Here is a 26,130-nt window from a genome sequence, read left to right as displayed (position 1 = left end):
AAGAAGTGGGCTGTAGTCCACGAAAGCTTATGCTCTAATAAATTTGTTAGTCTCTAAGGTGCCACAAGTACTCCTGTTCTTCTTTTTGCGGATACAGACTAACACGGCTGCTACTCTGAAACCTGTCACAAAACTAAGTGATTGGGCAACAAAATGGCAAATGAAATTTAATGTGGATAAATGTAAAGTAATGCACATTGGAAAAAATAACCTCAACTATACATACAATATGATGGGGGCTAATTTAGCTACAACAAATCAGGAAAAAGATCTTGGAGTCATCGTGGATAGTTCTCTGAAGACGTCCACGCAGTGTGCAGAGGCGGTCAAAAAAGCAAACAGGATGTTAGGAACCATTAAAAAGAGGATAGAGAATAAGATGGAGAATATATTATTGCCCTTATATAAATCGATGGTACACCCACATCTTGAATACTGCATACAGATGTGGTCTCCTCATCTCAAAAAAAGATATACTGGCATTAGAAAAGGTTCAGAGAAGGGAAACTAAAATGATTAGGGGTTTGGAATGGGTACCATATGAGGAGAGATTAAAGAGCTAGGACTTTTCAGCTTGGAAAAGAGGAGACTAAGGGGGGATATGATAGAGGTATATAAAATCATGAGTGATGTGGAGAAAGTAGATAAGGAAAAATTATTTACTTATTCCCATAATACAAGAACTAGGGGGCCACCAAATGAAATTAATGGGCAGCAGGTTTAAAACAAATAAAAGGAAGTTCTTCTTCACACAGCGCACAGTCAACTTGTGGAACTCCTTGCCTGAGGAGGTTGTGAAGGCTAGGACTATAACAGCATTTAAAAGAGAACTGGATAAATTCATGGAGGTTAAGTCCATTAATGGCTATTAGCCAGGATGGGTAAGGAATGGTGTCCCTAGCCTCTGTCTGTCAGAGGGTAGAGATAGATGGCAGGAGAGAGATCACTTGATCATTACCTGTTAGGTTCACTCCCTCTGGGGCACCTGGCATTGGCCACTGTCAGTAGACAGGATACTGGGCTAGATGAACCTTTGGTCTGACCCAGTATGGCTGTCCAACCCCCTGCTCAAAGCAGGGCCAATCCCCAACTAAATCATCCCAGTCAGGGCTTCGTCAAGCCTGACCTTAAAAACCTCTAAGGAAGGAGATTCCACCACCTCTCTAGGTAACCCATTCCAGTGCTTCACCACCCTCCTAGTGAAAAAGTTTTTCCTAATATCCAACCTAAGCCTCCCCAACTGCAACTTGAGACCATTACTCCTTGTTCTGTTATCTGCTACCACTGAGAACAGTCTAGATCCATCCTCTTTGGAACCCCCTTTCAGGGAGTTGAAAGCAGCTATTAAAATCCCCCCTCATTCTTCTCTTCTGGAGACTAAACAATCCCAGTTTCCTCAGTCTCTCCTCGTAACTCATGTGCTCCAGACCCCTAATCATTTTTTGTTTCCCTCCACTGGACTCTTTCCAATTTTTCCACATCCTTCTTGTAGTGTGGGGCCCAAAACGGAACACAGTACGCCAGATGATGCCTCACCAATGTCGAATAGAGGGGAATGATCACATCCCTCGATCTGCTGGCAATGACCCTACTTATACAGCCCAAAATGCCGTTAGCCTTCTTGGCAACAAGGGCACACTGTCGACTCATATCCAGCTTCTCATCCACTGTAACCTCTAGATCCTTTTCTGCAGAACTGCTGCTTAGCCATTCAGTCTCTAGTCTGTAGCAGTGCATGGGATTCTTCCATCCTAAGTGCAGGACTCTGCACTTGTCCTTGTTCAACCTCATCAGATTTCTTTTGGCCCAATCCTCCAATTTGTCTAGGTCCCTCTGTATCCTATCCCTATCCTCCAGCATATCTATCACTCCTCCCAGTTTAGTGTCATCTGCAAACTTGCTGAGGGTGCAGTCCACACCATCCTCCAGATCATTAATGAAAATATTGAACAAAACCGGCCCCAGGACTGACCCTTGGCACACTCCGCTTGATACCGGCTGCCAACTAGACATGGAGCCATTTATCACTACCCGTTGAGGCCGACGATCTAGCCAGCTTTCTATCCACCTTATAGTCCATTCATCCAGACCATACTTCTTTAACTTGCCGTCAAGAATACTGTGGGAGACCATATCAAAAGCTTTGCTAAAGTCAAGGAATAACATATCCACTGCTTTCCCCTCATCCACAGAGCCCGTTATCTCGTCATACAAGGCAATTAGGTTAGTCAGGCATGATTTGCCCTTGGTGATTCCATGCTGACTGTTCCTGATCACTTTCCTCTCCTTTAAGTGCTTCAGAATTGATTCCTTGAGGACCTGTTCCATGATTTTTCCAGGGACTGAGGTGAGGCTGACTGGCCTGTAGTTCCCCGGATCCTCCTCCTTCCCTTTTTTAAAGATAGGCACTACATTAGCCTTTTTTCAATCATCCAGGACCTCCCCCGATCGCCATGAGTTTTCAAAGATAATGGCCAATAGCTCTGCAATCACATCCGCCAACTCCTTTAGCACCCTCGGACGCAGCGCATCCGGCCCCATGGACTTGTGCTCATCCAGTTTTTCTAAATAGTCCTGAACCACTTCTTTCTCCTCAGAGGGCTGGTCACCTCCTCCCCATGATGTGCTGCCCCGGGTATTAGTCTAGGAGCTGACCTTGTTCGCGAAGACAGAGGCAAAGAGAGCATTGAGTACATTAGCTTTTTCCACATCCTCTGTCACTAGGTTGCCTCCCTCATTCAGTAAGGGGCCCACACTTTCCTTGATCATCTTCTTGTTGCTAACATACCTGAAGAAACCCTTCTTGTTACTCTTAACATCTCTTACTAGCTGCAACTCCAAGTGTGATTTGGCCTTCCTGATTTCACTCCTGCATGCCTGAGCAATATTTTTATACTCCTCTCTGGTTATTTGTCTGATTTTCCACTTCTTGTAAGCTTCTTTTTTGTGTTTAAGATCAGCAAGGATTTCACTGTTAAGCCAAGCTGGTCGCCTGCCATATTTACTATTCTTTCTACACAACGGGATGGTTTGCTTCTGCAACTTCAATAAGGATTCTTTAAAATACAGCCAGCTCTCCTGGACTCCTTTTCCCCTCATGTTATTCTCCCAGGGGATCCTGCCCATCAGTTCCCTGAGGGAGTCAAAGTCTGCTTTTCTGAAGTCCAGGGTCCGTATTCTGCTGCTCTCCTTTCTTCCTTCTGTCAGCATCCTGAACTGGACCATCTCATGGTCACTGCCTCCCAGGTTACCATCCACTTTTGCTTCCCCTACTAATCCTTCCCGGTTTGTGAGCAGCAGGTCAAGAAGAGCTCTGCCCCTAGTTGGTTCCTCCAGCACTTGCACCAGGCAATTGTCCCCTACACTTTCCAAAAACTTCCTGGATTGTCTGTGCACCGCTGTATTGCTCTCCCAGCAGATATCAGAGTGACTGAAGTCTGCCATGAGAACCAGGGCCTGCAATCTAGTAACTTCTGTTAGTTGCCGGAAGAAAGCCTCGTCCACCTCATCCCTCTGGTCTGGTGGTCTGTAGCAGATTCCCACCACGATATCACTCTTGTTGCTCACACTTCTAAACTTAATCCAGAGATTCTCAGGTTTTTCTGCAGATTCATACCAGAGCTCTGAGCAGTCATACTGCTCTCTTACATACAATGCAACTCCCCCACCTTTTCTGCCCTGCCTGTCCTTCCTGAACAGTTTATATCCATCCATGACAGTACTCCAGTCATGTGAGTTATCCCACCAAGTCTCTGTTATTCCAATCACATCATAATTCCTTGACTGTGCCAGGACTTCCAGTTCTCCCTGCTTGTTTCCCAGGCTTCTTGCATTTGTGTATAGACACTTAAGATAACTCGCTGATCAGCCTGTTTTCTCAGTATGAGGCAGGAGTCCTCCCCTCTTGTGCTCTCCTGCTCGTGCTTCCTCCTGGTATCCCACTTCCCCACTTACCTCAGGGTTTTGGTCTCCTTCCTCCGGTGAACCTAGTTTAAAGCTCCCCTCACTAGGTTAGCCAGCCTAGATGTTGGATGTTGTGTTTTTGGACGGAACAAAAGAAATACAACCTCTTGGGAAGTGTGGAAGGATGAATTCACCTTAGAAAGAAAGAATTCTGGTGTGCTGAGCACAACCTGGCTCTTGTGGAACATGCAATATGGCTCCTGTATAGATAAGGCTGCCTGCTCTGACACTTGCCTGGAGGATGTGACAACTAATAAGAAACAAGTCTTAGGGGGTAAATAAAAGGCTGACACCGAAGTCAGATACTAGTCTAAGAGCTCGTCAGGGCCCTCAAAACTAGCAGAAGGTCACCAATGTGGCTTATCAAACTCCTCGAAGGAAAGTGGCTATCTGTGCATTGTCTGCCAGGGAGCCCAAGGATCCTGTGAATAACCTGCAACTAAGAACAGACACCCGACACACAAGGGCACTGGTTTAAAGGCCTCTGTCTATGGCTTCTTGGAGAAGTCCAGTATGGTTGGAATTCCTGGATTTCTGGAATACGCATTGTGCTCTTGGCACCAGTTGTTGAATCTGGACCAGATGGAAGAGTTGATAGTGTCAATACACTCCTAGACAAAAGCAATTTCTTAATGACTCTGGTGGAGTGACCAAGACCTTCTAGTTCTTCCTTTTCAACAGCGAAGCTATTAGTTGAAGCTGTTTTGGGACCAGATGAAGATGACGACCTTGCAAGAGGATATCCAGTCTCCATGAAAGCTGGAATGGGAACTCTAGTTTCAGCTCCGTCAGGCCTGGGAACCAAGGTCTCCTTGGTCAATGAGGAGTTATCACTATTAATGTAGCCTGTTCTCAATTTCTGGACCATCTTCCCCAGTAGTGGAAAGGGTGGAAACATCGAAAGTAGGCCCTGCGGACAACTGCGTGATAAGGCAACTGTCCCCATGGATCTGGGGTCTGCCTCCTTTGAATCAATCATAGGAATGTAGGACTGGAAGGGACCTCATTAGGTTATCTAGTCGAGTCTCCTGAACTCAAGGCAGGACTAAGCAATAACTAGACCATTGCTGACAATGGTTTGTCTAACCTGTTCTTAAAAGCCTCTGATGACAGAGATTCCACAACATCCCTAGGCAATTTGTTCCAGTGCTTAGCTGGACAGGATCGAAAACCTCCTGATTCAGGTACCACTCAGAGTTTTTGACCATGCATCTTCTAAGCAAGTCTGCCTTTTGGTTCAAGTCCTCTGTGATGTGGATCGCTTTGAGAGAAAGGAGGAACTGTTCTGCCCATCTCATTATTTCCATTGCTTCAGTGGGTAGTGCTGGTCTCCTTGTTCCCCCTTGGTTGTTTAAATATGTGACCATAGTCATATTGTCTGATGAAACCAGGGCATGGTTCAGCCTTTGGGTAGGCTGGAACCATGGCAGAACTAGTTTGACAGCTCTCAATTCTAGGAGTTTTATGCTGTGAGCCTTTTCCTCCTCGCTCCAGACGTCCTGGGCTGTTTTGGGTCTTCAAATGAGCTCCCCAGCCTTCCAGGTTGGATTCAGTTGCCAGGACTAAAGAAAGTGGAAGGTAGATGGGCATGCCTTTGTGGGCACAGTAAGGGCTCACCACCATTGTGAGGAGTTGAACACCTGTGTCAGAACCCATAATTGATCTTTCATGTGTTTCAGGGAGTAGTCCCACACCTTTAGTATGATGGCTTTAAGACTTCTGATGCATGATTGTCCTCATGGAGTGACCCCTCTGCATTACACCAGCAGTCCTAGCACTTGGAGGAATAGTGCTATGGTGGGCCTCCTGAAGCTCTGGATCAAGAAAATACATTCCTGGATGGAAAAAGAAAACTGTTCATAGATCATAAGGGTTGGAAGGGACCTCAGGAGGTCATCTAGTCCAACCCCCTGCTCAAAGCAGGACCAATCCCCAACTAAATCCCCAAATGGCCCCCTCAAGGATTGAACTCACAACCCTGGGTTTAGCAGGCCAATGCTCGAACCACTGAGCTCATCTCCTGGATTTGTTGTGCTTTGTCTTTCCCTTTTTAGCCTTTTTAAATGTTTTTAAACCTCTTTTACCTTTTTTGTGTGTTTTGGGAGTGTAGAAGCTCTGCTGCGGCTTTGGTGAAGCCTTTTGCAGTTTGCCTTCCTTCAGACCTGGAGCCCTCTCAAGACGTCTGTCCCAGAATCCTCCCTACTGAGTCCCATTCCCCCTGGGAGGGGGGAACTCATTGTCAGAGCCATCCTGGTTGGCTTGAGAGGGAGGGGGGCTGATTAGAAGCCCTGCTTGCTTCTTTCCCTAGAGCACTCAGGACAAACTTTAAGACTTGGGAGGAGAGGACGACTTGTGGCCCTACAAGCCTCCCCTCTGTTTGGCAGGGGTCCACTGGGACTTACCCTCTAAGTAGAGTGGTCAGGATCCTCCCCACTGTTGGTGCCTCTCCCTGCTCTGCACTAGGGTTCCCGGTATATATTCCCCCCCATTGGAATCACGGCTGCCTCAATGGGTAGGAGACCCCACCTGCCTGTCCAACTTTCAGCCCCAGCACCTAACAGAGTAAGGAATGGAAGGCTGAGTGTAGGCTGGGCTCAACTTGTTATCTGCCTAACCTGAGCAAGCTGCCTCCCATATACAACATTGCTTGGATTTGACCTAATGCTTTCTTGGCTACTCTGCTATTCCTATAAGGGGCAGGGAAGCCAGCAGGGAGATGCTGCCATGGAGGCTTTGGGACTCGGGAGGGTTAAACCCCCGAAGGATTGACCGATTCAGGGAGGAGGAGGAGAAATGCTGAGGAGCGAGAACACTGCTCCCTACAGCCCCACAAAAAGGCAAGAAAAGTTGAAATAGAAGGATGAAGGATGAGAGCCAAAGAAGCCACCCTGTCTGCTACTGTGGAGGCAAAGAAGTTAGCAGCAAGCAGGGGTAGAGGGGCCATGGCCACTTGGCCAGACCATGCGGCACCAAAACTCTGATCCCGCCTCCATGAGCAGCTGAGAGAGGAGAGCATCCCTGATGTCCAGAATTGTGGGAGATGCTGGACTACAGAAAAACAACAACAACAGAAGTCTAGTGACTTACTGCCTGTAAGAGATTAACAATGGCCTTATCTGAGGAAAGATGAGACAAATGGGATTAATTGACTTTTTAAAATTCATTTAACAGAAATTTTACAAAATCAATATGAATACCTTCTGGAATGCATAGCCTATAATGTTTCAGTTCTGTTGCATTACCTTACTCTTGGTATTTGCTTCCTCTCTTTTAATACTTACATAAGGATATCAACAATTCTGTTTATCTTTAAATAAAAAGTCTAATATTTGTCCTCTAGTAGCAAATGTGTAATAAATATATACTTTATATCACTGGTTTATAAAGGATCATTATAAATACCTATCTTTTACAATTTTCTCCTCAGTTACTCTCACGGAAGAGCATACTGGGGTGTTTTTGTTAACATTTAGATCTATAAATGTCCCCTTTTCCTTCACAGGACTCTTTGTAAGTTTTTTAAAACACCTCTCTCTCTTTACATTTTAGCTTTTCTAATTAATTTAGCTGCAGTTCTTTATCCTTTCTACATGTGGTGTTACAAATCAGTCACTGGGTTACAGTTCTGAGTAATATGCCAAATATTACTGGCTTCCCTCTCTAGATAAGAAGGGCCTTAGGGAACTGGTAGATTCTTGCTCAGGTCCCCCTCTAGCTAAAACACACTGTGATGATTTAGTTAGCCTGTTAGTAAACAAAACAAAAACAAACTCCTAAAACACTTAGATTCTAACATCCATTTTTTTCTTGGCAGGTCTCTGCAGATATTTTATATCTTTTTTTCTCTTTTCTCATTTTAGTTTTGTCATGCTTTTAGCTGTTTCTTCGCCATATCTAGGGGGGGTGATGTTTATCAATTACTGGTTTATGGGTTCTGGGCCTGATACCAAATCCTATTGATTTCCCTCCCTAGATGATGTGGCCTTCTGTTTGGAGGTTGCAGTCACAAGAGAAAGGTAAGGGTTTAGGTCATAATATCACATCTGGGACATCATCATTACCCATGATGTTGTTGTCCTTATCTTATCAGTCTCTTTTCTCACCCATCAACCTCATTTTGACAAGATCTAGAGGCAGTATACTATTCACCACATTAACAGTGATGGGGTATCCATGTGATAAATTGCAATCCTCATGCACCTTCAACTGCCTTGGTGGCACTCTCCCAATAATCCATCTCCACCAGGACCACACTGGCAGACAATGTTATAAAGCTCCCATTTCTACCTCTTCAGGATCGTGAGATATTGGACTTTAAATCCATCAAAAATGCAGGATTGAACTATTGCCCATTTTGTATCCTCGCAGTGGAGTCTGGAGAGGAGTAAAAATTCCACACTTGTTGAAGAGAATAGAAAACTATCAAGTAAGAAATTTCTCTTCTGTTAGCAGCTTCTCTCTTCATTCACCACTAATGGATTAATGACCCCCAACTATGGAATTCAAAGGTGGTGTTGCTGGAGGCTCCAGGATTATGCTCCACCCTTCGGCTCAGGCCTGCAGCAGAGTTCTTCCACAAATATAGAAACCCTCCAGCAACCAATTATTAGCATTAAGACACTATATGTCTAAATCTCTCACTAGAGAACATTTTCAATTTATATTCTGGTCATTTACCAAACTACCAGGATGGGTTGAATTCAGAGAGAAGGTGCTGACAGAAATAAAATTATCAGGTAAGAAAATTCTCATTCTGTTACACGGCTTCTCTCCTCATTCATTACACCTGGGAAGTAATGAGCAGTGCATACCAGATGTAGGGAGGGAAAGAATAAGCAGAGTTCAATTATTATAGTAGAATAGTAGGCAGGAATAGATGTTTCCTCCATATAAAGCAAGAACTTTACACTAAGGAATTATGTGGGAACCAACCCAGTAGTACCTTCCTACCAAAGGATGCCTCTGCAGAGGAATGGAAACTTACTTTGCAAATATTCCTCAGATGAGGCTCATACACTTTCCCCCCAGTACCCTTAGCAACTTCTGTGAATAGTTTCCCAACTATTCACAGAATAGCATGCCAACTGGTGCAGGATTTTTACATCTTGCCTGCAGCAACTCTGAGGCTCTCGGGCCTTGGCATTATGATAGAATGAGATGAACAGGGTGTAATGGCAAAAGCATTCTGTATGCTTGAAATATATTTTTAGAGCTGTAATGCCCATTTATGCCACAGATCTTCCAAAGGTTAGAATACAACAATGGGAGAACTATTTCCCAGGAATTGTGGAAAGCGTAACTTACCTTGAAGAGAAAGGTTTCTGGAACTATAAGAATAACTTTTTTCCTCATGACAAAGACAGTGTGGTTTGTGTAGGGATATGGGAACTAATTCTAAAACTTACTTTCCAGAAGTAATGGTGACAAGAAAGGCCAGCCAAAGGCTTGTCTAATTTGTCACTGTGATGAAACTTAGCACCTGATACTCAAATGGAAGATATGATGTGCCTGGCTACAAAATGCCACTATGGTTGGTACCCACATTTCTATAGTGCTCAGTTGTAGGACTCCAACCAAACCTCCTGGAGAAACTCTAGTGTAGCTGAGATCACCAGATCTTTGGGATTATTATAATATTCATATCACAACAGCACTGAGAGTCAGGGCACTACTGTGCTGGGCAATACACAGTGAGGCAGTCCCTGTCCCAAAGAGCTTTCTGTTTCCCCACAATCCTGAAATGTAAATTTGACCAGATCAGTAAATGAAATATCCTGGTTGAGTTCTGTCTGGAAACAAAACTGTATCATTGCTTAATGTAGATTCCATGGTGAACTACACTTCTCTTCCAATGCCCAAGCTGTTAATGGTAGATGTTCCCAGTCTACACGAAGGAATCCCAGCTTCAAGATGTCTGGTCTTTTCTGAAGGTACAATGTGGGGTCCTTGGCTATTTAGCAAGCCCAAAGTACCTTCTGGGCCAGTGAAGAATGAGGAGAAGGATTTCAACTCTTCATTTTCATCTCTTCTGTATCTTTTATGTGAACTCTCTGGAAAGGCAGCAGATCCTTCTCTTCCCAGGACACTATTTCCGTTGCCATGGGGAAGCTTTGGCCTCTGGTTATTCCCTGGTTTTCAGAATGTATATAAACATTCATGCCTCAAAAATAAGCTCTTAACAGGAAGCAGAAGGAGACTTCCTCTGCAAATACCATAAGTGCCTGCTATATAGTACCTTGCACCTTCCACTTAGGCAGCTGGTTCTGGTCAGGCTCATAGAAAGGATACGGTACTCAGTGGTCCCATCCCATATGGCCATGTTTGTGGTTTTTGCTTTTTAAAATAATTTATTTAAAGACACACCCTGATAGAGGTGTTGATATGAACTAAAAGGACACATACAATGAGCATTTGGAAATTTGTCTTCCATGTATGCTTGCTTCCATAGTGAGTATGCAAGGGTCTAGCGTGAACGTTGTGTTGGCTTTCAGCATGTTGTTTATACTTACCTCCCCACAAAGGGGCATTGGATGTTAGCTAAGAATAACGCTTAATTTTGCATTGCATCAAGTACATGGTTTTATGTTTTCAGAAGGAATTTCAGCAGCTGTGCTTTGAGAAACGCATGAGGGATGAAGCTGATGCATGGCACTAGCAATCCTAACCATTGGAAATAACTAACTCACTACTACAAGGAGTCCTTGTGACACCTTAGAGACTAATACATTTATTTGGGCATAAGCTTTCATGGGCTATAGCTCACTTCACCAGATGCATGGAGTGAAAAATACAGTGGGCAGATATAAATATACAGCACATGAAAAGATGGGAGTTTTATTACCAAGTTGGGGAGGGGGAGGTTCAGTGCTAACGAGGCTAATTCAATCAGGGTGGATGTGGCCCATTCCCAACAGTTGACAAGAAGGTGTGAGTATCAACAGAGGGAAAATTATTTTTTGTAGTGACCCAGCCACTCCCAGTCTTTATTCAGGCCTAACTTGATGGTGTCAAATTACACTACTACAGGACAGGCCCAACAAAGGAAGTAATAGAACGCCACTAGCCATCACCTACAGTCCTCAACTAAAACCTCTCCAGCGCATCATCAAGGATCTACAACCTATCCTGAAGGATGATCCCTCACTCTCACAGATCTTGGGAGACAGGGCAGTCCTTGCTTACAGACAGCCCCACAACCTGAAGCAAATACTCACCAGCAACTACACACCACACAACAGAAACACTAACCCAGGAATCAATCCCTGCAACAAACCCCTTTGCCAACTCTGTCCACGTATCTATTCAAGGGACACTATCATAGGACCTAACCACATCAGCCACAGCATCAGGGGCTCATTCACCTGAACATCTACCAATCTGATATATGCCATCATGTGCCAGCAATGCCCCTCTGTCATGTGCATTGGCCAAACCGGACAGTCTCTACGCAAAAGAATAAATGGACACAAATCAGACATCAAGAATTGTAACATTCAAAAACCAGTAGGAGAGCACTTCAATCTCCCTGGACACTCAATAACAGACTTAAAAGTGGCCATTCTTCAACAAAAAAACTTCAAAAACAGACTTCAACGAGAAACTGCCGAGCTGGAATTAATTTGCAAACTTGACACCATCAAATTAGGCCTGAATAAAGACTGGGAGTGGCTGGATCACTACAAAAAGTAACAAGGACTCGTTGTTTTTGCTGATACAGACTAACATGACTACCTCTCTGATAACTAACTACTGATGACCTCTCAGGAGATGACTGATACAATCAAGGTTTGGATCTTTGCAAATCTTTACCATTATGGTAAAATTACAGCCAAAGCCATGTCTGTTTTGATCCTTGGGAGAGCAATTCTCTGCACTGGGATCTGCACTCCTCCTGATTTTGAAGAACTGGTGGCTATGAATCCTTTCCAGCAGCTGTACATTTATCAAGGGGTGTGTTTCTCTGGACAGGGTATTGATTGGCATGTTGACTGTGCATGGGTTTTAGTGTGTAACATGCAACCTGTGCCTGGCTGTTACTACCATAGGCAACGACTCCATGGGTGTTCCGGGGCTGGAGCACCCATGGGGAAAAATTGGTGGGTGCTCTGCACCCACTGGCAGTTCCCCGCCCCAGCTCACCTCTGCCTCTGCTCCTCCCGAGCGTGCCATGTGCCCGCTTTTTCCCCCTCGCTCCCAGCGCTTGCCACAGTGAAACAGCTGTTTTGCCTGGCAAGCACTGGGGGGGGAGGAGGAAGGAGCGGGAACACAGCGCGCTCAGGGGAGGAGCCAGGGAAGAGGCGTGGCCGGGGCGGTGATTTGGGGAAGGGGTCCAATAGGGGCAGAGTTGGGGTGGGGACTTTGGGGACGGGGTTGGAATGGGGGCGGGGCGGGGGTGGAGTCAGGGCAAGGGGTTGAGCACCCACCGGCACAGGGAAAAGTTGGCGCCTATGGTGACTACAACCAGCCACTTAAGAGTCTTGGTGTAGAGGCTGGATCAGAAGGAAGAGTCTACTACAGGAATTGTGGGCTCTTGTACACAAATCCTTTTTATCTTTGTCTTGCTGAGGATTTTGTCAGTTTGGAGGAAAAATTATCTAGCTGTTTTTGGAAACACCTGCTCCAGATTTTTCTCTCTGCCAGGGTAACAGTCCCTTCATCAATGTTCTTGGTAGTGGTAGCAACCAGTGGATTGTTATGCTGGCTTTAACAACAAGAGCCGAGGCCTCTCTGCAATCTCAGCTGGTAATTTTTCTAATGTTTCCCCCAATATCTCCTCACCTGGAAGTCTGCATGTACAAGATATCTGTTTAGGATGAGTGATGGCTATTCATGGGTGTGACATAGCTTCCTTGTAGCCACCAAGTTGGAAACCTTTGCTCATTGCAGATTACAATCAGGGTTTGACCAGGACAGAACCCAAGACGTCTCACTCCAAGCACGGATCATACTTTTAGACAATGAGCCACTTGTTTGCCACAGAGTAGGCTTTCCTTACTACATATATGAAAAACCTTTGATTTGAAAGGCTATAGCTGAGGCTTTGAAACTGCTGTGAAGTGTCTCATCACCATTATGCTCTATGACATCTTTTGGAGGAAGTCCCCTTCTGAAGTGGTGACTATGTCTTTCACTGGTGCAGCTACTGCTGCACCCACCATAGGCTACCAACATTTATGAAATGTCTTTGTTTTATATGAATATTTTAGTTTAACATTTGGTTTAAACCGATGTTCTCATTTGGATCTTATCATGCCCCCAAAGGAGGCATCAACAGCAGGGGTGAAAGTAACTTACAGGACTTACCGGTACTGTCAGAGTCCTGAGGGGGGCATGGCCTCAACCGGAAGAGGCAGGGTCTTTAAATCAACCCGGAGCTCCCAGCTGCAGAGGTGGCTGGGAGCCCCCGGGGCTCAGGGGCAAATTAAAGGGCCTGGGGCTCTGGCCACCGCGGAGCTCTGGGCCCTTTAAATCCCCCCTGCAGCTCCAGCTGCCGGAGCTGCGGGGGGGATTTAAAGGGCTCGGGGCTCCCCGCTGTGGCGGGGAGCTCTGAGACCTTTAAATCCCTGCCCCAGCCCGAGCACTGAGCTGCGGGCAGGATTTAAAGGGCTCTGGGCTCCCCACAGCAGCAGGGAGCTCCGAGCACTTTAAATCCTGGCCCCAGCCCTGGCGCCGAGCTGCGGGTGGGATTTAAAGGGCTCTGGGCTCCCTGCTGCGGCAGGGAGCTCCGAGCCCTTTAAATCCCGGCCCCAGCCCGGCTACCGGAGCTGCGGGCCGGATTTAAAGGGCTCTGGGCTCCCCACCCTTTAAATCCCCGCCGCGGAAGCCGGTGCGGTCCGGCATGGTGTACTGGCTCTTGCTGGTACGCCGTACCCGACCGTACTGGCTTACTTTCACCTCTGATCAACAGGAACACATGTACCTAATAATGTTTGAAAAGGAAGATATTTTATTAATATTAAGAGTTCCTTGCAAGACAATGACTGACACTGTGCCCTGAAAAAGTCCTGTAGGGATGGATTTGTTTGGGTTCTTTTGTGATCCAAATGTGGTACTACTTCTCCTGCTGTTTACTGTGGGGAGGTAGTACACTATTTATCCTGGCCTCGGGACCTGTTCTGATAACTGGGCTCACAAACTGGGCCTAATTGTGAGCTCAACTGTAAAAAGTATGTGAACGTTCATAAGATGTCACAATAACCTATAATGTTGATGGGAAAACATACAAAGAGGAGGCAGAAAGACTAAATTAGTCCAAACAAAAAGGCCTCCTGATATAACTCACAGAATGTGGTAAGATCATGCTTGGTAAATACGAAAAGTGGAAACAGAAATCAGTGAGCCAAAATTGGTGTGTCAGAAACTAGGCCTAATTGGTGGACAAAATAATGAGGGGATGGTCTGTTCCACCTACCAGTTCCTTTTGGGGTCTGTGATAGGGTGTTACCAGCACTGCCCTGGACAAGAAGGGGTTAACCCCATATTGTGGATGGAGGACGCCACGCCTCCTCACCACTGCTGGGCATGCTCCAACTGGAGGCTCAGTATAAAAGAGAGCAGCCCAGCTCAGTCAGGGCTGACCACCGAAGAGAGGGGACACACATTACAGGCTCCCTCCCAGCAGCTGCTGGAGCTCCAGATCGCCGAGGCAAAGTGCATCGAGAGCCAGGCAGGTACTCGGCTGCCCGTGGAAGCCCAAGAGAGGACGGAGTTGTTGGGAGCTTCACAAGCTGATGACCCCAGATGCCCAGGAGATCTGTGGACAGCAACATTGGAAAAGAGGGTAGGAAGTAACCCAGGGGAACTAGACATTGATCCAGTTGTGGAACAGGGACAAAGGCAGTGTGTTTCAGATGGATCCCCACTGATCTTGTGGCGAATCCACTTGATGCTGACAGGGCCCTGGGTTGGGACCCAGTGGACTATGGAGGGCCCGGTCCCCACCCTGGCTGCCAGCTCTGGGTGGCAGCCCACTTTCCCCCTGGCTGCTAGGCCACACAGCCCTGACAAGTGGGCAGCCATATTGACTCTGGTCTCTAGGGCACACTGCCCCATTTAAGAGGGCAGCCTCACTGACACTGGCCCTTGGGTCATACTGCCCTGGGGCTAAGGGTAGCCATTTGGACTCAGCCATGGGGCTATAACACCCTACCCTGAACCCAAAGGGTGACAGGGTGTACCAGACCCACGACAGCATCCTTAAAGCAAGATTTAAAGAAAAATAGCTACTGGAGTGAGTTTCACCATCATGGCTGCCATCCGCACTGTCTACTGGGACCTGGACTTGCATTATCCTAATCCTGAGACATGTTCTGATCAGACTGGGCCAGAGAGAGGCACCCAAATGACACTGCCATCTCTACTGGCTCCAGCTGATTCCCAAACATACCTGGGATGAAACGGGATTGAACTTTAACAGCAGCAGCAACAACAGCTACAGCCAATCTCAGATAACTTTTCTTTTCCCCAAAAGGACAATTATTACCATCTTTGTTACCATCTACGAGTCTGTCAAACAAGGTTTTTTTTTTCCTTTTAAAAGCTCTCTCCAGCTAAAGAGAACAAGCGATGTTGTTAAAATGAAAGCCTTATTGAGTACTTTACATTTCAAACTGTTTTTCCTTCTTTTCTTTATCTTTAATAAAAGGTTAAAAGGATTTTTAATGGTGTGTTTGCCATGGTATTAAGCAGGCTGAGGTCTTCATATATCAAACCCCAGACCTCGTTTAACACTGTTTAATGTTGGACAGAGTGGGTATGTTAACACTTCTAGCCCATATATTCTATCTAAATTAATACTGCAGACCATACAACAGAGGAAGGGTACTGGTTGTTGAAGAATCTTGTTAACTGACTTGGGGAGTCTGAAAGGCCTGCTCCCCCAGGCTAGCTAACACCCAGTTAAATACTATATGTGCAACCTAGTACCACTCATGGCTTTCCTCAGTCAGTCAGGATCATTCTGATCATGGGAAGGGATTTCTCATCCCTTACCTCCCTGGACGGGGAGCTAGGTAAGAGCCCTGCTACTTTCCCCAAGGAGCAGCAGAGGGTCCCTTTCAGGACCCAGCCCAGCTCGGTTGGGGACTTACCTGCTGAGCTGGCCAGATAGCTTCCTCCTTGTCTTTAGGCTCTCTCCCTGAAAGCTCAGAAACCCCCAGTGGGTTTTTCTGCTTTGAAGCCATGACTCCACAGGACAGAGCAGGGACCTGACATGCCACTCTGGCTCCAAGCACCACGCCCTGGGAAGTGGCAGGACATAATTCCCTCTCTAGAGAGCCTGTAAGTGCTGCCTTGTGTAGGGAGCACTGCTTACATTTAAGCCAGTTGTTTGCAGGACAGCTCAGCCATGCCCAAGTGGGGACAGAAGAGTCTGGCAGTGGCACATCCAAGTGGTTGAAACCACCACACTGCTATTTACCTGAGACAGGGAAGGAGGAGGAGGAGGAAGAGGAAGATTATAACTTGCAACTGCACAAAAATGAATAAAAACAAAGATGATAAAATAGTTGGGAGAAAGTAAAAGGCCAATTTGTCATACTTCTGGAGACAAAAAATCTGGTGGCTTGAGTTGAAGGGCAGAGCTTAGACTTGGAGCCAACAGCAACACCACTGGACCGCTCCTGAAGGGGCATTAGCCCATGAAAAATGAATAAGGAGAAAAGGTGTGCAACAGAAAGGGAACATTAATGTGGAAAGTGGACTGAACAAAACATCTATTTGAAGATCTCAGAGGTCTGGAATGTGACAGTAAGTCCCAAATCCCAAAGAGGATCGACTGGTGACTAGAGTGTGGGTGAGATGGTCAAAGGTGTAGGATAAATACAAGTTATCACATGGATATCGTCCTTTTACATAAAGGCATAACATATATGTAATCTTTACAACATTTTTTTACATTTTTTCACCACGGACAGAATATAAAATGAAGACTTGATTCCAATTACCATAGTGCACAGCCAAAATATGGTATTGTATAATTAACTTGTACTGGTTATTATGCTATTAGCAATGATCTAACATGACACAAAGATGAAAAATGCTTTAAACAGAGAATGTACCTGGAGTTCATTATTTTTTTCCTTATTCTTAATCCAGCTCTTTCCTTGACCTTGTGGGTCAATCAGCAAAGGATATCGAGATGCCTTTGTGACAATGATGCCATTCTGAATTGAAAGGTCATCATTTGGAAGACCCTGGAGGCTCCATTCTCCAATTGTAGCATTGTCAACAAGCATACTGATGAGGTTAAGATCCTAATATAAAAGATTAAATTATAATCTGTTAGCATGCTATTATTAAAAATGCTTAGTTGGAAGCTAAAGTTTCTGAAAAAGCAAACATACTTCACCTCGCTGGGTTTTAGAGCTTGGGCTTCAGCTTGAATGGGAATGCCTACACTGCTATTTTTAGCCCCATAGCATGAGCCCCGCAAAAATTGACCGGGACTCTGAGACTCGCTGCCATGTTTTTGTTTATTTTGAAAAGTAAATGCACCCGAAGACAACAAGGCTAAGTGACCTGACTGCTTCCACAGAGGGAGTCAGTGTCAGAGCCAGGATTAAACTGCAGGAGCATCTTGCTCCCAGTTCTGTTCTCAGTCCACAAGTTCACGAGCTACTCTCCTTTTTGCTAGCTCAGCTACAAGCAGCCACTTTATAGCCACATCTGCTGCAGGCAGCCTTTGTCTTCAGCTTCATCCTGCGAAGCACTGCCCAGTCCAACTGTAAATTCATATCATGCCCTCCAATGGATCCGAAAGGGGGGAAGTGAATATCCCACAAACTCCAAATCATAGCAATTAATTTACATTTTCAAAGAAAAGGATTAGAAACTTACTGTTAAAATGTCAAGGCTTTCCCCAGCTTTCATTCTCTTTTAAGGCATGATTCTGCAAAGATTTACTCCCATGCTTAACTTTATGTACTGTAAGTAGTCTGATTAGCTTCGACGACCTACGTCTCCCCAATTTAGAGGGGGTCAGAGCTAGGCTTGCTATTGCCAACCCCAAGAGCTCAGAAATTATGAGTCAGGCCTCCAAAAATCCAGACATTTTAAAAATAATATAGTTTGAGTTCTTTTATTTGCCTTCTGTTTTGGAGGCTTTTCACATTTTCATTCATATTTTCAAGCTTTCTAGGGTTAGAAATATGTTTCTTTCTTAAATGTAAGCTGAGAGTCTTACAAAAGCAGATGACTCTAGAGGATGGAGCTTTAAGAAAAACACCAAAAATTGCAAGACTTGTCATAAAATCATGAGAGTTTTAGCAACACTGGTGGCTGCAAGACCTAATGGCTAGTTCTATTTGCATTCCTTTGACACCTTCAGACTGACCATGTCAAAACTTTAATAATTTCACTTCAAGCTGGGAAAAGTGAGGCACAAAGAAGTTAATAGTAGGGCTGTCTAGCAATTAAAAAAATTAATCATGATTAATTGCGCAATTAAAAAATTATTTGCGATTAATTGCACTGTTAAACAATAGAATAACATTTACTTGAATATTTTTAGATGTTTTCTACATTTTCAAATATATTGATTTCAATTACAACACAGAATACAGCGCTCACTTCATATTTATTTTTTATTTCAAATATTTGCACTGTAAAAAACAAAAGAAATAATATATTTCAATTCACCTAATAGAAGTACAGTAGTGCAATCTCTTTATTATGAAATTTAAACTTACAAATGTAGAATTATGTACAAAAAATAACTGCATGCAAAAATAGAACAATGTAAAACTTTAGAGACTACAAGTCCACTCAGTCCTACTTCAGCCAATTGCTCAGACAAACAAGCTTGGTTACAATTTGCAGGAGATAATGCTGCCCAGGTCTTATTTACAATGTCACCTGAAAGTGAGAACAGGTGTTCACATGACACTGTTGTAGCCAGCATCGCAAGATATTTATGTGCCAGATGCACTAAAGATTCATATGTCCCTTCATGCTTCAACCACCATTCCAGAGGACATGCGTCCATGCTGATGACGGGTTCTGCTTGATAACGATCCAAAGCAGTGCGGACCGACGCATGTTCATTTTCATCACCTGAGTCAAATGCCACCAGCAGAAGGTTGATTTTCTTTTTTGGTTCAGGTTCTGTAGTTTCTGCATCGGAGTGTTGCTCTTTTAAGACATCTGAAAGCATTCTCCACACCTCGTCTCTCTCATATTTTGGAAGGCACTTCAGATTCTTAAACCTTGGGTCGAGGGCTGTATCTATCCTTAGAAACCTCACAGTGGTACCTTCTTTGCGTTTTGTCAAATCTGCTGTGAAAGTGTTCTTAAAACGAACATGTACTGGGTCATTATCTGAGACTGCTAGAACATGAAATATATGGCAGAATGTGGGTAAAACAGAACAGGAGACGTACAATTCTCCCTCAAGGAGTTCAGTCATAAATTTAATAACACATTATTTTTTTAAAGAACATCATCAGCATGTTCTCTGGAATGGTGGCCGAAGCATGAAGGGGCATATAAATGTTTAACATATCTGGCACATAAATACCTTGCAACGCCAGCTACAAAAGTGCCATGTGAACACCTGTTCTCACTGTCAGGTGACATTGTAAATAAGAAGCACTCAGAAGTATCTCCCATAAATGTAAACAAACTTGTCTGTCTTAGTAATTGGCTGAACAAGAAGTAGGGCTGAGAAGACTTGTAGGCTCTAAAGTTTTACATTGTTTTGTTTTTGAGTTCAGTTATGTAACAAAAAAAATCTACATTTGTAAGTTACACTTTCACGATAAAAAGATTGCACTACAGTACTTATGAGGTGAATTGAAAAATACTATTTCTTTTGTTTATCATTTTTTACAGTTTAAATATATGTAATAAAAAATAATAATATAAAGTGAGCACTGTACACTTCGTATTCTGTGCTGTAATAGAAATCAATATATTTGAAAATGTAGAAAAACATCCAAAAATATTTAATAAATTTAATTGGTATTCTATTGTTTAACAGTGCAATTAATTTTTTTCAGTTAATCGCATGATTTAACTGGGATTAATCGACAGCTCTAGTTAATAGTTACATTTGCAAAGGTGGATACTTAAAATTACACACCTAAATCTATATTTAGACTTTTCGATTACCTGACATTTAGAGGTTCCAAGCATCTGCAGCTCTTAGACTTCAGTAAGAAGTTTGGAGTGCTCAGCAATTTGAAACTCAGACCACTTGCCTAGCTATGGGGTCAGCTGTATAAGTTTACAAATCCCAATTTGAAAATGGGTGCCTAAGTGACTTGGGCACCCTCGCACTGTTAGTCTGTGGCAGAGCAAGGCAGAGAAGTGAGATCTTCTGATGCTGAGCCCTGTGCTTTAACTATAAAGCGGTGTTCTTCCTGGTTGGGAAAGTCCAGGGCTCTCCATCTGCAGCTTATCATGAGCACTTAATTCACTGAAAAATTATTTTAAGACTATTGCACACACACTCATTGAAATTTTGTTTGTCTTTGAAGGACAGCTAGCTAAGCAGAATAGTCAAGTACGTCTTGACACCTCATACTAATTGTGACAGTCTATGTCCAGCATGTCTAATGTGAAGAAACAAAATAAGTGATCAGTATAGAAACAATTTAAGAAAGATAATTCCCCAAATTCTGAGGGAAGGTGGCTGAGTAAAAATGTAGTCAGAATAACTCTAGAGAAACAGAATTACAGGTCACTAATTTCTCCTTCTCTAAGGACACTGTACTCCAAGGTTCCCACTCCTGGAGAGTAAGAAGCTTGGGGAATGTTCCAAAGGCAAATATGGCTAAAAGAACCTTTTGACAATGAGTGTTTGGAGAAAGTGCTCTCTGGGATAGGCATGGCTAGAGTGTGGGCAGGATGCGACAGGGGTGGAGAGGAATCATTCTTCCAGGCCATGGAATAGGAGCGAAGCTGCTCCCAGACTATTAGCACAGCCTAAGGACTGGAGCAGGTACTACAAGCCTAGCATGTCCTCATGCGGGTAGCAGGGGAGAAGAGGGGAAGATCCACCTAATAGCTGATCTGTCAGCCCTGGCCCGATCCATACCTCCACAAGACCCACTACAAATGGCCACACTAAGAGCTTCAGGAGCTGGGTTCTTTGGGGTGCAGACCTCTGTATGGACTCATGGATTCCTGCTGCCCAGCCTGCCCTAAACTCTGGAGCCACAGTGGCTCTGTTCCCCATGTCTGCAGGAAAGGGGCTTGTCTAAACACACAGTTGCAGCGATTTAGCAAAAGGTGTGATGTTCAACCAATGCAACCTTGTGTGTGGATAATCTATGTCAGTTTAATCCTATAAACAGAGACAAGCCAAACTGATGTGTGTCCATGAACAGGAAATTGCATTGGTTTAAGTCAGTGGTTTTCAAACTTTTTCTGGCGAACCAGATGAAGAAAATTGTTGATGCCCGCGACTCAACTGAGCTGAGGATGAGAGGTTTGGGGTGTGGGAGGGGCTCAGGGCTGGGGCAGAGGGTTGGCATGCGGGGGTGGGGACTGTGGGGTTGGGCCGGGAATGAGGGATTCAGAGTATGGGAGGGGGCTCTGGGCTGGGGGTGCAGGCTCTGGACTGAGGCCAGGGATGAGAGGTTTGGGGTGCAGGAGGGGGCTCTGGGTTTGGGGGGCTCAGGGCTGGGACAGGGGATTGGGGTGCAGGAGGGGGTCAGGGCTCTGGGCTGAGGGTGCAGGCTCTGGGATGGGGCCAAGGATGAGGGATTTGGGGTACAGGAAGAGGCTCTGGGTTTGAGGCAGGGGCTCAGGGCTAGGGCAGGGGATTGGGGCGTGGGGTTGGGGTGCAGGCTTCCCACTGCGCCCTGGAAGTAGCCAGAAGCAGGTCCGGCTCCAAAATGGAAGCGCGCAAGCAGTTCCGCATGGCTCTCACCCGAAGGCACCGCCCCCCCCCCCCCCACGCTCATGGCGGGGGCAGCGCGCAGATCCCCGTGTCCCCTCCGCCTAGGAGCCAGACCTACTGCTGGCCACTTCCAGGATGCAGCGTGGTGTCAGAACAGGTAGGAACTAGCCTACCTTAGCTGGGCAGCACCACCCACAGGACTTTTAACGGCCCGGTCGACGGTGCTGACCAGAGCCGCCGTGACCCATTGCCTTACATTCTGTGACCCAGTACTGGGTCACAACCCACCGTTTGAAAACCACTGGTTTAAGTAAATCAGCTTAACATCACACAATTAGTTAAAATGGTGCAACTATGTGTAGACAAGGCTGAGGGACAGGATTAGGACATGGCTGCACTTACTTTCTAATTTCTAATGTATGTGAGTGTAGAAATAACATTTCCCTATTCTAAAGCTACAGCGTTCTGTACTATAGTTGGTTTTAAGAACATTTTCATGTCACTTTAAAACTTAAAATCAAACAAACTACACGGAAATTAAAAATGAAGCATGAAGCCTGAGAAACGGAAAAGCTGTTTAGTTCCATTTTACGAACATTTTCTAGCAAATCTCGATTATCCTAATGTTATACTTAAGTAACCCTAAATCCTAGTAAACTTTGTTGTGCAAGTGAGGAGTCAATTGCTTTGACAACTTAATCTGTAAGAACAGTGGGTTAAAGTATTCATTACACAATCTGGCAGAAATATGAAACAAATAACAGGAGCTTTCATCTGAATCCATCCTTGATATTCATGGCTTTATACTTCAGAATCATAACAACAAAATAAGTGATTCTAGGTTGACCAGATGTTTAATGCAACAAAGAGTCCTGTGGCACCTTAAAGACTAACAGATGTATTGGAGTGTAAGCTTTTGTGGGTGAATACCCACTTTGTCAGATGTTTAATGTTGGTGGGAGGGATAGTGGATAACAACAGAAAGGGATGGTCTTGGTGGCAACAGGAAGAGGTGCTTGGGAGAGTGAGAGAAGGGAACCTCTGCTCTCCTCAGCCAAACAAGCCTCTTCCCTCTCCTACAGGAGGAGTGCGGGTTAAAGGACAAGTACAGAGGGGTGGGGAAGTTCCTGAAAAGTTCTGGCAAGAGTGTGATAATCCTTTTAGGGGGAAGTCCTTGAAGCACACGTACTCATTGCTTTTAGTGAAACTCACGTGGACACACCTTGAAATAAGGATATTTTGGTTTTTAGGGGCAGTCACCCTATACATGCTGACAGGGATCTGGTGCCTAAAATTGCCACCACTGACTTCAATGGGAGCAGGAGCAGGCTCTTTTTTAATATTATCTTACTGTCACTAAATACCGTATATAGCTAAAGTGATTTACAGAAATATTAACATAAGGGGTTCTCAGATTACAGTAACCTGGTTGAATTTGCTAACTCCACCATGTGATTCAGTATGTGCAGGATTTATGATGTACTGAAGTAAAAAGAGAGGATTTTTGAATGAGATTTTTTTATATTAGCATATTTGCCAATTTTTTTATTTTTATTTTTTAAAAAGAAGGAGATGGAACTTCACAGCCTGTAAATCTTTTCAAATTATTTCTCTGTTAAGGATTAAATGTTCTTAACAGTATTTCTCTGTGGGGCACAATAATGTATCTTTTTCTAGAATGCAGGAATACTTACGTCACTATATGGAATCCTATTTCGGTCCATTTCTGTCTTCCACAGCCGGAGCAGCAAGTTCCTATACTCCTGATTGAATGGGCCAGAGTAAGAGAGAAATCCAGTGGCTAGAAGAACATTTCCCACTAATCGAATAATTTGATTTTGAAAATTTTTGCTGCTTTCTGTCCAACGAATCTAAATTTTAAAATGTTGTAAAGAACTTTGTTAAATAGGCACAAAATTCAACTGAAGTTCAAATCAAAGCATCTATTTTTTCTTCCTGGGATATTTTTACTGCTAATTGAACCAAGAGTGTTTTGGGCTTAAAACATTCTATTCTGAAAGCATAAGAAGTTTCCTAAATAATTTTTTTTTAATTATTCCCCTACTGTTATGAATTTCTATTCTCATTTGTTTTGTATGCACTATGGGCCTGGTCTTACAATCTTTACTTAAACAAAACTCTCATTAAAGTCAGCAACAGTTTTGTCCAAGTGAAGACGGCAGGACCAGGCTCTGTGTATCCCCTTATCGTGCTGTCGGTTGGTCTCTGAAAGTATAGCAGACTCACAGGTCCGGAAAGATCTTACAGGTCAAGACCCATGAAAACTCACCATACTGAATTACAGACACACGTTCAGATTTGCTCTTTCAGTTTATGTATTGGCTTAAAAATATGTAGCCAAAGCTTTCAACACTTTTCATATATATTTAAAACACAATAAAAAAAAATGACAGCTTTTTCTCCTCAAACTTCGAGACTTTGTGGATGCAATGGTGGAAGCAAAAAATGTCTTTATAGTTCCTGCACAGCATATACTTGATGATTGAATCAATTAGATCAAGTCTTGCACCACCACTGGTCCAGCTATCCCTGTTTCTGCTTCAGCGGTCACAAGTCCTCCATAAACAGGGTAACTTGTGAAGAACCTAGGGAAGACGGCACCAAGGAGCCAACCCATCAAACTGAAAGAGACACGGTGAAATCCTGGGCCCACTGGAATCAATGGCAAAACTCTCATTGACTTCACTGAGGCCAGGATTTCACCCAAACAATTATTATAAGGTGCTACCAAATGATCAACAGAGATGAACAGTATCCTCCTTCAGAGTCCTCTGGAAAGGTTCAGGTTCCATTAGCCTCTGAAGCCGGGCCATCAAAGCAGTTCCCTCACCCTGACAAGAAAAGGCAACTTCAAGCTCAAAGCACATGGGGCAATGGTCACTCCACGACATGGTCAAAATTTCCAACCCTAATGTGTTTTTGGGTTCAAAACATATATTCAGTATTTACTGGAAGCACACACAATTTCGTAAAGGCAATGCAACTCATAGTCTATCTTCAGATATGCATTCTGAATGGAAAACAAAGTATTTTAAAGATCTGAAATACTGCCAGGTCTTATTGTTCTACTGGGTGAAAACTATAACAACGTCTGTGACCCGATGCTGTCTTGCCCATGGGATATTGACAAATGAAAATTATTCCCTATTGGTTAACATGTTTGTCAACTCACAGACTTGCAACTGAAAAAGTTTTGCAGGGAAGTAGTCAATACTTTGAACAACTATTCTTGGGTATATATAAAAAAGAACAATTCTTTTCGTAATATTTAATTCAAATGTTTAATTAAAGACCTATTTCATGATCCTATTGAAGTTAAAGGGAGTTTTGCCAGTATTGCACGCAGTGCTTGAACCAAACCCTTAGCCCAACATGAATTGCAGAATCATGATCTAAATGTGCATACAAAAGAGCCATATTAACTCAACAGGCTATTATAACTTTGTTATATACACACAGCTCAACCAAGAATTTTACATATATATAAGCAAAACACAACAACATTCACACTACAGTATATAGATGTCACTTTTTCTCTGTCAATTTATTTGGCACTATTGATTGTTGCTATGGATTGTGCTCAAAGCAATTAATTTTTGCCGGATCTCTGCTCAGCTGCATCAATACCTTTTCTCCACCTAATCCTTCAATTAGGTCTGTGGCATTATTCATCTTCCGTCTGCATGCCTCAGCATCATCCAGTAAAGTCTGTTTCTCTTGCATGGCAGCATTATACATGGCTTGTACTTGGTCCAATTCCCTCTGTTTCTCATCAAGCTGGTTCTGTGCATTATTTAATTCTGTTTGGGCAACTGCTAGCCTTGCTTCCTGCAGCGCTAGATTTGCCTACAAATAATTTAGAGTGAAAAATCCCAATTATCTGACAGTTCTAACTCATAGCATTCATTCCATACTACTATAGTGTGGTATGTACTGTACAGTACCGGGGTATTATTTTAATACAGCACTTTGAAACCACAAAATTTGAATATAGTTTCTTTTTTCAATTACAGTTATTGCTGGTAAGAAATCACAACATTAAGTGGCTTGGTGTAATATTAAACTGCTTGGATTAGATAGTAATTTCGGGCTGATCAGTTAATCATACAATGCATCTTCATTTTCAACAGTTCAAAATTGGCAATGCACTCGAAGACCATCATGAAACAGCTGTACGCTAGGGACATTAGGCAATCGGTTCAGTATTATACCCAAGACTCAAACTTTTGTAATTTCTTCTCAGGGCAAGAACAAATGACAACTGTGACTTTTGAATTATGAATAGCTAATTATGGAAACTACTG

General features: G+C 44.0%; 1 protein-coding gene across 1 annotated transcript in view; it reads right to left on the bottom strand.

Moving 5' to 3' along the window:
• The window catches only part of LOC117871746 (dynein heavy chain 5, axonemal-like), a 276,629-nt gene that overhangs the window by 74,447 nt on the left and 176,052 nt on the right, over nucleotides 1–26,130 (bottom strand). Inside the window, exons 55-57 of the mRNA XM_034759511.1 lie at nucleotides 25,454–25,672; nucleotides 23,500–23,676; nucleotides 16,982–17,216 (exon numbers count right to left, since the gene is read on the bottom strand). Of these exons, the coding sequence (XP_034615402.1) occupies nucleotides 16,982–17,216; nucleotides 23,500–23,676; nucleotides 25,454–25,672 (631 nt within the window). The remainder of the gene's footprint in view (nucleotides 1–16,981; nucleotides 17,217–23,499; nucleotides 23,677–25,453; nucleotides 25,673–26,130) is intronic.

Source organism: Trachemys scripta, chromosome 2, assembly GCF_013100865.1.
Source record: "Trachemys scripta elegans isolate TJP31775 chromosome 2, CAS_Tse_1.0, whole genome shotgun sequence".
NCBI classification, from domain to species: Eukaryota; Metazoa; Chordata; order Testudines; family Emydidae; genus Trachemys; species Trachemys scripta.
The sequence above is the reverse complement of the archived record's forward strand: the minus strand, read 5'-3'. Positions and strand labels throughout refer to the sequence as shown.